This window comes from Cottoperca gobio, chromosome 6 (assembly GCF_900634415.1).
Source record: "Cottoperca gobio chromosome 6, fCotGob3.1, whole genome shotgun sequence".
In the NCBI taxonomy this organism is placed as follows: Eukaryota; Metazoa; Chordata; class Actinopteri; order Perciformes; family Bovichtidae; genus Cottoperca; species Cottoperca gobio.
Genome location: NC_041360.1, coordinates 4,589,023 through 4,602,675, shown reverse-complemented (window position 1 = coordinate 4,602,675; position 13,653 = coordinate 4,589,023). Strand labels below are relative to the sequence as shown.

Below are 13,653 nucleotides of genomic sequence, written 5' to 3'. Positions count from 1 at the left end.
CCTCAGTTGTACTTTGTGTTTAGTGCTAATTGGCTAATTCAAGCTAGCCTAAGATGGTAACCATGGTTAACACATTACCTGCTAAATATTAGCACGTCATGTTGATGTTAGCATGTATCTCAAAGTACTGCTGGTCCCTTTAGTACAGCCTCGCAGAACTGCTGTACACTTATACATGGGTGATTATCTTTGCACTTTCAATTCTCTCGTCTCGATTTAATTTGTTTTTTCGAATAGGTTTTTGGTTAGAAGCCTGAAATAAGGTCTGCGGTTAACACGAGCTTAAGAGATCTAAACATTTTGTTCTACGACATAAAATATAATCAGTAAATACCCAAATGGTGTTCTACATTTCTTTTATTTTGAAGCTGTTACGTGTCTTTAAAAAAGGCGGCTGCTAACAAGTGGCTGAATGAGACTACTGAACGTCCCAGTGGCGAACACCTTGCCCTCATTAGTTTAGAGGTGTTGACGTTTAAATCATGCGACCGTGGTGTAGTTCGCTTATAGCCTAACGTTAGCTTTTTACTTCTGCAGTTTGAATTTACGTCTCAAATCATAAAAGTGAAGATTATCTGGTGACGTGTAAGTATCATAAACGTTTGTTTGCCTCAGATGATATTTTCTGCAATGATCCAAAATCCAATTGAAAAATCCCTTTTCTTTTGTTGAGGGATCCAGGACGATGCCATCAACGTGCCTACACAAATGTCAACCCTGCAGCACTCTTTTTCTTGTGGCTTTTAAAAAAAATCATATTACATTACAGTTCATTTAGCTGACGCTTTTGTCCAATGCAATTTACAATAAGACATTTAATTATTTGAGAAGTTCTTATGAAGAGTGATTTTCCCCTTCCCAGACTTTAATACTTTTTAAAATACATGATATTTAAGAAATCAAATAGGAGTATACAAAATTAAGTAAAGATAAGAAACCATAATTCTTTATTGCAGCTGGATGCTTTTCCTTCTATGATAATCCTTTTATGACCCCTTACATTCATCTCATAAACCATTTTAGGTTTCCAACCCTCAGGTTTTAACCACTGATATGGTAGTGAAGTATAATTTCTCCAAGTGTCACACAATGGATTTGCTTGTTTGGGTATAGTAAAGGTCAACAGTGCTCTTTAGCTAACATGTTTTTAAAGTGGCAGATTGTCTAAGGTTTCAAACCAAGGTGTAGTTGCCCTGGAGCATTTTTAGGTGTTTTTAACACAGAGTAGCAGAGGCAGGTGGAGCAGTAGGACCCTGGGCTGCAGCAGCAGCAGCAGTAGCAGCAGCAGCAGCAGTACAGCAGAGAGCAAAGAGGGAGGAGCCTGAATATAAACCAAACAACCCTCCACACCCTGCAGTCTCTGGAAGTTCCTCCGCATTCCTGCCATATTCACATAACCGAAAACTGGGAAGAACCACACACTGAGGTTGGGTAAGTGTGTTCAAAGAGTGAGAGTGTGTTGCTTTTGGTTTCTTTCAGGAAAACTGAGTAGATGTCGTCTTCTGTGTGTGTGTGTGTGTGTGTGTGTGTGTGTGTGTGGTTGTATGTGTGTGTGTGTTCAAACAGGACTTTGGAGGGGGTGTGGGCCTGCAGTAGCACCAGAGACCAGAACCTCATCATCAACACTCCCTGACAGGTGCTGTATTTCCTGACTCATCCACTTTCACCCCTTCTGTCTCTCTCCCGCTCTCTCTCTGTCACTGTCTATTTAAATATAACTCAATCACAATAGGAGGGATGGTGTCACTTTCCGTTTTGTCTTCCTGTGTCTCTGTTAGTCTTATCCGGTCTTGGGTTTGTCTGTATCTTTAAGTGTATCTTTAAGTCCAGTTGTGTGCAGTCAAAACAGAGGAAGTTATTTTATGTGCTGTTCGTGCCGATATAACCACTGTTTCCTCCCGAGAAACATTTAGTGTTGATTCATATCCGAATGGTTGCAGCAAGTAACTGAAATTAGAGAGTGCAAATGACAACGTTCAGTGTGCAGATTACTGGAAAGTTATGCCTGAATTTGCTGCATGTTAAGTCTCAGGGCACCATGCAGTCTTATGTTGTTAGAATGTAATAGCTGGTGATGCAAATGCAGACAATATTACTGCACTAAAATACGTAAATGATGGATTGTAAAAAGTCTATTGCAGCATCTCAGAAAGGAGGTTACAAAGGTCTGTAGTGGCTTGTGGCACACTAACGTCCTTCATACGTAACACAACTTTTGGTTTATTGCCTTGTGACTTTTAGTATGCTCATAAAAGGATTATAGCCAAGCTATGACAGTGAAACGCAATGCTACCATGCTGATTTTAGGAAAGTGAAAAGTTTACCATGGGCTCCATCTTAGGATAGCATGTTAGCATTATAACATTTGTGAATTAGCATATATTCCAGAATTCTTCCTCTGGGGATCGACCATGTACACAATAGCTGTTGAGATATTTCAATGTTGACCAAGTGATAGATCCATGGCTCGATAGAGAGCCATAGCGATAGCGCCACTAAAAATGGTAAACGAGTGCAACATTGTGAGAAGAGGAGAAAACTTCACCATTCATTTTACAGTTTCAGCAAACCGTGAGCTATTTGAAGATGATCTTCCTCCCTAGCTCTCCTGTTGGGAGGTGATGATGATGGAATGGGGAACATAACCAGCGGAAAGGAACCACAAACTAAAACCGTTTTATTACCATTTCTCCTCAGTGTCAGCATGAGTAAGGCAGGTGGTGATGAAGGTGGCGGTGGCAGCAGCAGTGAAGCAGCCCAGCAGCCGGAGGATAAGACTCCAGCGGAGAAGGTCCTGAGCAAACTGAGTGCCACCACTATTGGCCCAGGCTGGACTAGAGTTAGTTGTCCCTGCTGTATATCGGAGCGGGTTGAGCCCTTGGTTCTGGTGAAGCTCGGAGAGAAGGTTCGCCCTGAGACAAAAAGGTGGCTCATCAGAGTGATTGGCGCTTCTCAGAAAGATGGAGGTGAGGGCTCGAATAACAGTGAAGAGCTGCAATAGTCCTGTAGTGCTCACTTCTGTCCGCATTGACTTGCAAAGAAAAACTTCCGCATCAAATATTTATGAGCCTTTCTCTCATATACTGGAAGTCTTTTGAACTGGAGAGTCATTGCCTGGAGGGTCAGCATATCCACACATATTGGTTTTGCAGATAAACACCTCATTTCATAATTCAAATGACTTTATTCATGTATAAATGAATACTTCTTCTTTAATAAGGAGTAATTACCATTTTGTTTCACTTTATCGTTGTCACTATAGTCTCGAAGGAGGATTTCTGTAGGAATAACCTATATGTTCATCTCTCCTTGGTGGAAATGTCTTACTTCTCTAGTTGTTTTTTGTTTAAAACATTTTTTTTTAAATCTCATTAAAAGCAAACTGTTGCCAAAATATGTTGAAACCCAACAGAACTTTGTGTAGATCCCAAAGTCTCCAAAAACACCAAATAAGTCGGACTGAATTTCTTTGGGAAATGTGTATAAATGATGAACAAGACATCTAGAATATTTTGATGGAGTGGTGCGACCACAGAGTGTTCTGCTCAGAGTAAACATCATGTAATGATACACAACATGCATGCACTCCTCTGCTATTCCTCTTCTTGTTTGACAATGGTGTTCCACACACTGTCTCACCCCAGGTGCTGCATTACTGGCCCACCCGGGCGAGGACGCCAGCGGTAACATCATCGTGGTCTCCGCCCCACGCTGTACGTTACTTAAAGCCACTGAAGAGTTGGGTCTCTGTAAGACTTACCGCACCGAGGAGATGGAAGCCTTCTCCTACATCGACAGAGACAACTTTAAATATTCAGGTACAGCATATTTGAATGTATTCATGAACACACTTTACATGCTGGAACCATAACACCAGTTAGTTCTGCAGTACAACATTTACATGGATAAAAACATGCACGATCAAAAGACAAGAGCAGCAGGTTTACTGTCTCAATGTTTACTTTACCCGTTTCTCAGATCTCCAGTTGTTTGGTCTTTTCCAATTTTATCAGTGTATAAATGTTTATCATTTAGTTTTGTCCTTCTGGCTGAACAGTTGCATCCTGTTTCTCAGACATACAACTGAAGCTTTTATCTTACACAGTCTGGCAGGTGCACGCTAAAGGTTTTTCATGCTTGCCTGTGTTCAAAGTGCATCACAACCGTCCAGTGAAAATCATGTAGGTCCAAATTACACACTACACCTCCTCTCTGTGGTCCTCCTCACTGACATGATGAGTATCTTTCTATACTGTGCTCTTTAAGCTCCCATTGGCCTTCACATCAGCACAGGTGTCTAGGAATGACCGCTTACTTTTGCTAACATTTGCATTAGTATTGTCATTGTGAGCATGTTAGCATGCTAAGGTTAGCATTAATGTAAAGGTCCCATATTGTAAAAAGTGAGATTTCCATGTCTTGTTTTGATTATAGAGCAGGTCTAAGTGTTAAATAAATACTGTGAAAGTATCAAACTTCTCAAAGCACAGAGGAATGCACACAGCCTGCAGGGCAGCTTAATGAGACCGGTGCTAAAACAAAACGTTTCAGACAGCTGGTGAATACATGTATATTCAGACGGACATGATGAGAGAAATAATGTGTTTTTTGAACATTAAAGCATGTAAACATGTTCTAGTAGAAACCCAAAATAAGTTCAAAGTAGTAACCTGAAATTGAGCCATATGTCTCCTTTAGTAGTACAACCTCACAGAGCTGCTCTTGCTGTATAGACTCTGTATCTGTAGTCTTGCTCTCTTAAAAACTCTATTTTTCATTCTTGTGTGTGTCTGCATTCATGCATCACTGACTATATTTATGTATCTGTGTATATCCATGTGTGTGACAGACAACATGGAGGTGTTCCTGACCCTGGCGGAGCGGCAGTACATAGTGAAGTATGAGCTGGACGGTCTGCGGGCGCAGAGAGACCTGAGAATACCCGGCCTGTCTGACAGCCACACACTGCAGCAGCGTGACAACATCTGTGAGTGCGGAGAGACGTGATGCACACACTGGAGAAATATCCATCGAGAGGATATCTGTTTTAAATGTATTACCTAATTTGATCTTTTCAATGAATGCCTCGGGACAAAGATGGAAATACACACAGCTGAATATCACCAGTTGTTACAGTGCACTGATCTCCTCACATTGCAAACTTCATGGGGATGGAAACAGGAACTAATTAATTAGAATTGAGGTTTTAGACAGCCCTATTGTAAATGTTACTTGTTAACTGCTTTCTCCACATCCAGCGAGTGTCCAGAGGCACTATGCTGACCTCAGTGTGTGTGACGTACTGTATAAGTGTGTGAAACTGTTGATTATTTGTTGCGTCTGTCCCTCTGTCACACACGATCTCAGGTCACCCTGGGCAGATGTTGTGTGTGTAAAAGTGAATGTTGTTGCAGGGCAGAAGCTTGGGTCAGCTGGTGTTATTGTGGACACGTTTCCCCTCCACAACCCGAACAAACTGAAGGATCTCAGTGAAGCCTGGTACTCTGGGAATCAGCTGATTCAGCCGCTGGGTGGGTGGAAACAAACGCACACTAAAACACTACCACATGACTGATTGTACGCACACACAGGCAGAGACTGATGCAAAAACATATCAATATATTAGAATTCACAATAGATGTCTGTGAACCATGCACTTACACCTGTCTGCGGCTTTATCCAGATTCAGTCAACGGGTACTTTGGGAGCCCCGTGGCTTTCTACTTCAGCTTCCTTGATTTCTACACCTGGTCTCTGGTTCCACCAGCCATACTGGGCCTGTCCATCACATACTTCTCAGGTAGGTGTGCAGATTTTGTTCATGTATACAGTCATATGGCATTTATGATTCAGCCCTCAAAATGGATATAAAAATGTTTTTATTAAATTTTCTTTGCAAAATACTGGAGTGAACCTGTTCACACCTAGATGCGTATCTCAAAGATGCATAAGGCTGTTTTTTTATTATGTTAACAGCAAATATTACAAAGTGACACAGCTGTTTGAGCTTGAAATGACTCTGGTCGGTGTGTTGAAATAATAATAATAAAAGTAACAAAGGGACAAGAAAGGATTTTAACAAAGAGTGTGCCAGGCTAACGGCCCTGTGATGCTATCATACTCATTAAGAAAGAGAAGATTTGCCAATCTTATCAATAAAAGTCAAAAAATGGTCATTAAAATAATCTTAACTACGTACATGGCAAGTTTATTATCTTGGGAAAACAACCTTTTTTATTCATTTGTTTTTGGATAATTATTCTGTATCACTTGAAAAACGTTCTTATCTTGATAACAATGTCATTCATGATCTTGAGAAAATAGATTTAAAAAAATGTATCCAAGATGGCCAAGACTTCCTTCACTTGGATGGAAACATTTTTATTTCTTGCCCAAGATGCATGTAAAGCGTGGCCGGAGGGTGGTACCAGAGTAATGATTATGTTGTTAAGTGTTAGCATGTTACTACGCCTATAGTTAATGTCACTGGGGGAATAGGACACAAATGCCGACGGGAAGAGTTCAGGGGTTATTGATAAAAATAAAAGTACATGAGTTTACTGGCATGGGTAGAAAAGTCCAAACAGGAGTAACAGAGTCCACGGTAAACCGGTACTGGGCAGGCAAATATTCCAGTTAGACTCAGCATTCAGGACACGGTTCAGATGGCTCGACAGCACAAAGCAACATTGAAACTGGGTTTTCCAACATAGTCACATTGATCATGTGACTAATAGATGTTGCTGTGTCATATTTTGAACAAGGAGCATCTGCAGATTAATTCCATACTCGATATGTTATAGTAAGCACAATGCCAGATGAATAAATCCCCATGTGTTGGTATCTGGCAGCCATCAGGACTGTCAGGGAGCCGGGAGGGACGCTTGAGTTGAATTGCAGCTGTAAGTTTAAAAACAAACCTAACTGGACACTAAGCTCTTCTTGCCCATCACAGCGGAGGTCCGGCATGAGATGGATGAGTCGGTGTCAGACCCAAGTGTTGAAGCTGACTCTGGACCAGTGGTCGGTGGTCACATGATCCAGGCGGTCTTCAGCATGCTTTGGTCCACGGTGGTTATGGAGCTGTGGAAGCGTCGGAGCTCCTCCCTGTCCTACCGCTGGGGGACCATGCACCTTGCCGATCGCTTCGCAGAGCCCCGACCCGGTTTCCATGGCTACCTTGGGGTCAACCCTGTGACGGGTCGTATGGAGCCGCTCTTTCCTGAATGGCAGAGGGACCTGCGTATTGCGCTGGTGTCAGTGCCAGTGGTGGGGCTGTTTCTAGGTACGACTTGAATTTTAAATGTGAATTGAGCCGAAGGGTGAAGTTCAATAGTTTGATACAAGTATCGTGACGTTTGTCCAAAGGTGTGCTGAATGATCAACTGAGGACGAAGTGATACAGACGTGTGTGTGAAAGATGGGAAAGCACATCGATGCTAAAAGTATGCTTTGCTCTTCCCAAACTCTTCTCCACTCTACCTCCGTCCTCATGTCCCGCCCTGTCTCCTTCTGCAGGGTTGGTGGTACTCGGTATGCTTTGTTTCTACTGGGCGGAGGCTCAGGTGCAACAGCTGCACACAGACTGGGACTCCCTGCTGTCTCAGACTTTTCTCTACATGCCCTCAGTGCTTCACATCGTCTATACAAATGTGCTATCAACTGTTTACAAGATTGTGGCAAAGTCTCTGACTGAATATGGTGAGTGAGATGGAGGGGATGCCATGGGGGGCATGAAGAATGAGGATGTTATGAATACAGTGGGAATAGTGTTTGTCTTTGTCAAAGATGCAGTCAGGCTGAGGTAAAGGGTAATAGGGACACAAAGATCGTTCAGCGGATCAGGTTATACATTACTACGAATACGATTGTTCATACTGCCTGTGATTAGCCAGTCATTTCTCTTATATTTCCCCTTAGAGAACCACAGAGAGGAGTCCGCCTTCGAGAACCATCTGACAGCCAAAGTGTTGGTGGTTAGTATCTCCTCTCCAACCATCCACTCCTACATCCTCTTAACCAAGCAGACTCTTTTACCAGACTCTTGTCTCTCTTCCCCAGTTCACCTTTTTCAACTACTTTGCCGTGCTCTTCCACATTGCCTTCTTCAAGCAGGATGTGCCTTTGCTTCGTAAGGTAACTATAAATCTTCCACTGGTCTCAGTAAAGTGTTGTGTCCTCAAGCAGGACTCCCGAGATTAAGAAATGAACTTTCATAAACTTGGTGGGGGGGAGAGAGTGGTGGTGTAGCAGAGGCCAAGATATCCTGATCTTTATGCCTAATGTGAGTCAAGATAATATATAACAATTACTGGATACTACAATTCCCATAATGCAACGTGATAGTACTTTTCATTACACCCTTCCTGTCAATGTATTTTGAACATTAAAAAAAATATATATATATATTTCTGTAAGTTCACGTGCATATCTTGTACAGCAGTGTCAATGTCGCTTACGTTTTATTATCACAATCTCCTTATGAATGTAGCTAGGTGGCACACCTAACCACACCTGCAAAGCTTTGGTCAATTGTTTCTCTCACCAGTGGAAACCACTGTCAGTGAGCACAACACCAACATCTCTGGGTCACCTGATAAATCTGAGATTAGTGCAGCAGTTTAGAGGTCTGGAACCAGAATTGAGCATTGCAGGTGTAACATAGGAGTGCCTGACTTACAGAATTAGTCCACAGTTGAAGTGTGACACAAAAAGTCAGTGAATAAAATAAATAAATAAAAAGCTTCCTGAGTGACAATACGTTCGCTTATTCTCTTTGTCTGTCCGAAGCGTCTCGCCTCTTTGCTGGTAATGAGCCAGCTGGTGAACCAGGTGACAGAGGTGGTCATACCCTTCCTGGTGGACCGATTCATCAGCGCCCCACATAGGACAGAGAGTGAAGACGACCCAGAGGAGGACAAATTTAGGAACCAAAGCACCCTGCCTGCTTTCCCAGTGAGTGTACAGGATTCAGACTACACATGTCAAAGCAGGGACCAGAACGCACTCGGTGAATGACACAGCTTCTTGTTTTGTCACAGGGCTTGTTTGCAGAGTACATCGAGCTCCTGGTGCAGTTTGGGTATTTGAGTCTTTTCTCCTGCGTGTATCCTCTGACGGCCGTGCTGCTGCTCATCAATAACCTAACAGAGATTCGGTCGGACGCCTACAAGATCTGCAAACTCTTCCGGAAACCCTTCTCCCCCCCTGTGGCTAACATGGGCGTGTGGCGGGTCAGCAGAAAACACTATGCACAATAGAAATGAGACGCAGCCAGTATGTCACACTGGGTTATGAATGAACAGCACATCTCTTGTGTTTCAGATTGCTTTTGAGGTCCTGAGTTTTGTCTCAGTCGTGACCAACTGCTGGCTGCTGCTGCTGTCGCCATGGTTACAACAGCTGTTTAAGGAGGGCGGGTTGACCGGCACAAACATTCTGCTGTTGGCCGTGTTGGTGGAGGTAAGAGACGGACAGGTCGCTAGTGAGTCACATTAGGAATATAAACATACCTAAAATGTGTTATAATCTGCCTATAGCACTATATAATCATAGTTATAAACACTCATACATATTAATAATGCTGTTTTACATTAATAATAACACATTAGAGCATTTTATAATGACTTATATGGTCACGTATCATAATACTTCATAATTGTCACCCAAGGATCATCATGTATCATAATTCTCACAGTTGTAATACATTATAATCTTTTCATAATGCATTACATTACTGTTGATATACATTATAAAGTAATTATATGTAACTCCAAGTAGCCATTGTTTGTGTGAAGTGAAATTTCTGAGGTATAGGCAGACTTAAGTAATTACTAGCTGATTATAAGCATCATAATAATAATAATAATAATAATAATAAACTTTATTTGTATAGCACCTTTCATACAAGAATTGCAGCCCAAAGTGCTTCACAGAAAAAACATAAAAACGAGTACAAAGTTAGACAGAATAAGAGCATTTACAGTACAATAATCACAGTGTTGATGTAAATGACACCATCACACCATTCTTATAAATGTTTTAAACTATCAGAGCCATAGCATGAGATCAACAATGGGCCCCTGTGGCCTTTCAACTGGTTTATTCCCTTTGCTACCCATTAGTCTCCGTCAACTTCTTTAATGACTTTTTAACGGTTAAACCACAGACGTCTCTGCGAGTCCAGATTCTTTTGTCAAAATCTAGGTTTAAAGCCCGTTTCATAAAATAGTATAAAATAGCAACAATGAACACTACAGAATGGAAGCATTTAAATGTGTTTAAAGTGGCATAGAGTAGCAGCATTAAAGATTATATAAAATATCACCATTAAAAGGCTAAAGTAAAGAGATATAAAATATCACCATTATAAGGCTAAAGTGAAGAGATATGTTTTTAGTTTACTTACTAAAACACTGAGAGAGCTTGCCTCCCTAATGTCTACAGGTTAAGTGTTCCATAGCTTTGGTGCATATAAAAGACTGTTAATAGACTGTTTATAAGAAGTGGACGAAGTCACTGTGACGTCACGTTGGTTTTGAAACCAGGAGTTTGGCATTTTGGCTGTCGCCATCCTGTTTTTTTACAACCAGCAGGGACACGAGAGGTGGAGCAACGTACAACCGGACGCTGAACAAAACCTTTTTAGTGCAAAATGTTACAATTAACTTTCATGAACTGAACAGTGTGAAAGGTTTAAAGTTGTAAGACAAAAGCACGAAGAGCACCCAAACCGGACGTTATCGTCGTAGCGACCTGTCACAACTTGAAACCACAAACTTGTCTGAGAAATGTTTACTGACAAATCAAGCGAGAAGTAGGGTCATTTTCTCGTAGACTTCTATACAATCTTACTGCTTCTTTTTACAGCCTGTGGAGTCTGGTCTTTTGAAAAAATGCAGGTTTAAAGCACTCTCACATTGGCTTCACTTTTCAGACCCGGAGGTTGGTAATAAGTCACTCATTGTGTGCTCATTGTTTGCCTGAAGTAAAGTGAAAAGAACATGATTAAATCTAAAATGCCAGTGAGTGACCAGCATTTTTGAAGTATTATGATACATGACCCTATAAATTAATATAAAATGCTTTATAATGTGTTATGTTCATTGTTATAGAGCATTATAATTATACAGGGCTATAAGCAGTTTACAAGGCATTATAAACATGGGCGTCATAGAAAGTGATAATTACACCCTCACATTCTGACGTGTGCATTTTTGCAGCATGTGCTGATCTTGGTTAAGGTGGTCATGGCGATACTGATCCCCGATGAGCCGGACTGGATCCGGAAAAAGAGAGAGCATATTGAGTTCACATCTATGCAGGCCTTGAGAGAGCAGGTTAACCCTCAAACATACATTTAATTATTTAGCATTTTGGTGTTCTCCTTCATCTGCGTGATAACTTTTCTTTCTTCTCTTCCAGAAGCTGCATTCTGAGGAGTCTTGATTGCGTTTCAAAGTGTTAAGGTGTTGCTTTTTGTTGCCCTGTGCTGCGCTGCTACAACCAGAAGATGGTACCGACCTCAGTGTTGTTTGGAGCCTCAGAGGTGTTAGATCTCTGGCCGGGCCCACAGTGCATACTGCTGTGCCCCTAATCCTGCCCCTGTACACGTTAGTGTTTCTGCTGCTCTCACTAAATAACATGGTGCTTCTGCAATGTAGACCACTTGAAATGTACTGTCATGTAATGTGTTCACTGCAAATGCAATTGAAACAGCAGCTTAAGTTTGTTTTTATTCAATATTGGACTGCAAATGGAATGTATTGGTTATGTGTGCAGATGCCCTTTAAACAGATAATGATAATGGAAGTTTACACAGGGTTTGTTCAGATTGAATGAGGGAAAGAGAGCGCTCTTTTAAAATCACTATGGCTACAGTAGGTGAAGTCAATATTAATAGTGTGTTTGCGCAGATTAGCTAGAGCTAATAGTAATTAGTTAGTGTTCAGGATTCATAATTAGAGGACAGTATCATCACTGTGGGGATTATAAGAGCATCGACAGCATTTGTGCATCTTTTAGCTCATTGTTTTGTGTTTTTTGGCCCAGAACTTTGCTGTTTTGAATGACACTCACCGCTCTCATCAGCCTAAATTCAGCTGTCTTCAGTTAAAAAATTTAAAAAAGCTCAGATAGACCCAATGAATGCTGCAGAAAGAGTTACAGAGTTGTGCACATAATGGAACAGTTAGCAGCTAAAGGGCCAGATATGTTCCTGGTGGAGACCAAAAACAAGCTAAAAGAGTGAATATTGGATATCAAGTGGTCAGAAACACAACTCCAAATGAACGTTGCTCGCTAACTGCTGGATGGGTTTATAAGCAACTGTTTGCCAACAAATTAGCCATGTCAACTTTATAAAGAGATACTTTGCTAATGTTGTGTTTACAGTTTGTTGTGCTGCCCCCAAGTGGCCAAACAACATATAATGCAGCTTTAATTTCTAGCTCCATAAAATGTGAGATTGTAAATCCTCTCCTTTAAACTTGCAGTCTGTATTTCCAGTAAACGTACGGTGTCAGGGGAGTTCAGTGCTCAGTCAGTATTGACAGTGACAACAGTCCAACAGAAAGACTTATAGTATTGTACACATGTATTCATGTGTTCTACAATAATGAGCTTATTATCTGTTGTTTGCATTTACGTTTAAAAACTCGTAAGAAATCTTGAAAAACAAGAAGAGATGCTTCTGGTCCAGTAGTTAGTGGAGTACCCTCCCTTGATGGTACTGCCCTCTTCATAAAGTGTGGTTATAGTACCATGGCACATCTATAACGCGATATGAAAACGGGAACCTGTGCCAAGATTTAGATTTGAATTGAAAGTGATGGGGAGCTACCAAAGAACCGCTATGTGCTTTGCTTTTACAAATGTATCATTTCTTCTGTGTGGGTTTCAGTCTTTACTCGCTTTGCAATGTGTTGTGTGCCTCTTAGAATGACTGCTTGAGTTCACTGTGCTGCAACAGCTGATTCCCCTTATAGTCTAACCCTTTACATTCACACAGTTAGTGTTATTTTATGTTGACTGCTGGCAGATTTGACTTAATATAATGAATGTGCAGATTAATCCACCGTGGAAGTCCACCGTTTCTGCTAGTGTATTGTTTACTATATAAGTTATTGATTTAAGGAGTTAGTAGTCTTTCACTGCCACCAGGAGGCACTGTTCACTTGTATTCACTGTTCCATGTTATTCCACATGCAGAGTTTCACCCTGCTGGCTGTAGAAATGCATGGGGAAGGTTGCAGATGGGCGGTGAGACTTCCTCATGCGGCTGTACATGTGCACGTCTGACACTAATTATAAACCTATAAGTGCGTGTGTGTGCTCTGTTCTGAATGGTTGTGATGAGTTAGTGAAGATGAACTTTTCAATAAGATGGCACCAGGATCAGGATTTGAGGTCAGAAACCGAGGTGACACTGTTTGCTGGTTGTCCTGCAATAAACTCACAGAAGTTAATTAGATGTTTTCCGTGTCTACTCTTTATGAAAAGCCTCCTTCACTGCATTAATGCGACTGCTGCAGTTACTAGTTTATGTTCTAGAGTTGAAGGGATTAGTGCATTAATCACTTAGCTGGTCAACAGAAAATGAATCAGTGGATTTTAATTTGATAATGACTTTTTAAGTTATACTTCAAGCAAAAT

General features: G+C 41.3%; 1 protein-coding gene across 3 annotated transcripts in view; it reads left to right on the top strand.

Annotated features, from left to right (window-relative positions):
• Positions 1-13,469, top strand: part of ano10b (anoctamin 10b) — a 13,843-nt gene extending 374 nt beyond the window's left edge. Inside the window, exons 1-18 of one of the 3 annotated variants that reach the window (XM_029433571.1) lie at positions 15-179; positions 538-585; positions 682-1,431; positions 1,567-1,636; positions 2,698-2,966; positions 3,645-3,818; positions 4,850-4,987; positions 5,415-5,531; positions 5,684-5,800; positions 6,956-7,285; positions 7,519-7,701; positions 7,921-7,976; positions 8,062-8,136; positions 8,791-8,955; positions 9,042-9,233; positions 9,325-9,462; positions 11,223-11,339; positions 11,425-13,469. In XM_029433571.1, the coding sequence (XP_029289431.1) occupies positions 2,705-2,966; positions 3,645-3,818; positions 4,850-4,987; positions 5,415-5,531; positions 5,684-5,800; positions 6,956-7,285; positions 7,519-7,701; positions 7,921-7,976; positions 8,062-8,136; positions 8,791-8,955; positions 9,042-9,233; positions 9,325-9,462; positions 11,223-11,339; positions 11,425-11,448 (2,088 nt within the window). In that variant the 5' untranslated portion in view covers positions 15-179; positions 538-585; positions 682-1,431; positions 1,567-1,636; positions 2,698-2,704 and the 3' untranslated portion in view covers positions 11,449-13,469. Of the gene's footprint in view, positions 1-14; positions 180-402; positions 586-681; positions 1,432-1,566; positions 1,637-2,697; positions 2,967-3,644; positions 3,819-4,849; positions 4,988-5,414; positions 5,532-5,683; positions 5,801-6,955; positions 7,286-7,518; positions 7,702-7,920; positions 7,977-8,061; positions 8,137-8,790; positions 8,956-9,041; positions 9,234-9,324; positions 9,463-11,222; positions 11,340-11,424 lie in introns of those variants that run through there. The other 2 variants (XM_029433569.1, XM_029433570.1) reach the window with 2 other exon arrangements.
• The last annotated feature ends 184 nt before the right edge of the window (positions 13,470-13,653 follow it).